The sequence below is a fragment of the Pundamilia nyererei genome, unplaced genomic scaffold, assembly GCF_000239375.1.
Source record: "Pundamilia nyererei isolate P.nyererei 1_Seehausen unplaced genomic scaffold, PunNye1.0 scaffold00036, whole genome shotgun sequence".
In the NCBI taxonomy this organism is placed as follows: Eukaryota; Metazoa; Chordata; class Actinopteri; order Cichliformes; family Cichlidae; genus Pundamilia; species Pundamilia nyererei.
This window is the reverse complement of record NW_005187437.1, coordinates 2,518,822-2,520,283: the sequence shown is the minus strand read 5'-3', so window position 1 is coordinate 2,520,283 and position 1,462 is coordinate 2,518,822. Positions and strand designations below refer to the sequence as shown.

General features: G+C 40.4%; 1 protein-coding gene across 1 annotated transcript in view; it reads right to left on the bottom strand.

The window, feature by feature from the left end:
- kif14 (kinesin family member 14) overlaps nt 1-1,462 on the bottom strand; it is a 16,529-nt gene that overhangs the window by 5,328 nt on the left and 9,739 nt on the right. Inside the window, exons 19-21 of the mRNA XM_005730314.1 lie at nt 1,047-1,140; nt 678-813; nt 261-367 (exon numbers count right to left, since the gene is read on the bottom strand). Coding sequence (XP_005730371.1) covers nt 261-367; nt 678-813; nt 1,047-1,140 — 337 coding nt within the window. The remainder of the gene's footprint in view (nt 1-260; nt 368-677; nt 814-1,046; nt 1,141-1,462) is intronic.

The following is a 1,462-nucleotide window of genomic DNA, read 5'->3' as shown; positions in this document are numbered from 1 at the left end:
AAAAGGGAACTGTTTTTGTGGCACGCTTTGTGTCCACAGAGAGAGGGTCAATGCAAATCAGTGCAAAAATGCTCACTTCTATTTTTTCCTTCCTAAAAGCTCTGATGAAGATGAAATTTAAGGTACACTGACACACACACACACCCTTCCCTAAGGGACAAGCAGTGTTTTTAAAAACTTTCCCACCTCCATATTTAATCTTATGTAAATGTAAGATGCTAGGAAGAAGGATTTATGGATAGGAGGAGCTGGATAATTACCTTCGTCGAGAAAAGGAGGCGGCGGAGGAAGAAGAGGCTGATATATCTTGCTCCCACTCATCATCGGGGTCGTAAAACACATTGTCATCTTTAGAGCTGGAATCCCCCTGTGGTGAATAAACTCCTGATGACATGTCCACTCTCATTTACTCAGCTTAATGAGAAAAGCATCGCAAAGTGAGGCAGCATCCCTCTGTCGGGCATAAAACAATCCATTCTGGACTATAAATGAGGTCAAACACTTAGGAAATTTGCAAGTGACTGGAGCTGATGTCAGGCTCTGAATTTGCAAAACAAGGAAGAGTCGTGCAGGCTGAACAGGTGTGCTATGTCTTACTAGAACACAGGTTAATGTGAGAAAGACATGATAGCAAAAAAAGGTTATGAATTTGAACGCAGAATTGATCCCAGACTTACCCGTTCGAGCTCCCTCATGGCAGCAATGTTATTTTGGAACTTTTCCAGACACCAGAAAGTGGCAATTCCCAGCTTTGTGTTTTGAACTCGCACCTGCAGCACACCACCGCACTTCTCATTCTCCGAGCTCTCATGTCTAAAACAGGAGAGTAAAGTCAATAAAAATAATAAGTTCAGAGGTTAACAGCAGCCACGTGTTCATTTACAGCTGTATTTTAGGGAGTAGCTAAATACAAAGACTGGATATAGGTTTACATGCTTTTACTTTTTTTTTTTTTTAATGCCACTGGTTTCTTCATCATTTTTGTGTTTACATGATGCATAATAAAAAAAAATATCTGCGACTTTTGCCCATCCTTTCTTTCCTACCTGCTGAACACTGTGTGTTTCTTCAGTTTAGCACTGATTTTATTGGCTTCCTCAATCATCAAGGACAACTTCATGGCATCCCACTGTGGAGAGACTGCGACAGAGAAATGAAACATTACCTTCAACTAGGACTGGGCGATATATATCGAGTTTTTAAATATATTGAAATATTTTTATATGATATATGAGATGTGATAATATTGTTTATATCGATATAGTCTATGTTATGTTATAATTATACTTGTGGAGCCGCAAGTTTGCCTCTCTTTCGTCCACTTTTGTCTCCACGCAACGTTACTCTGCCTCTCTCTACTTCACTGAACACAACTCCCCCTCCCCTATCGCTTCACCTGCAGGCAACAACAAGATCAGCTATCAAAGAGGAGCTGGTCGGTAAAAAGAAAACATCTGGAGAT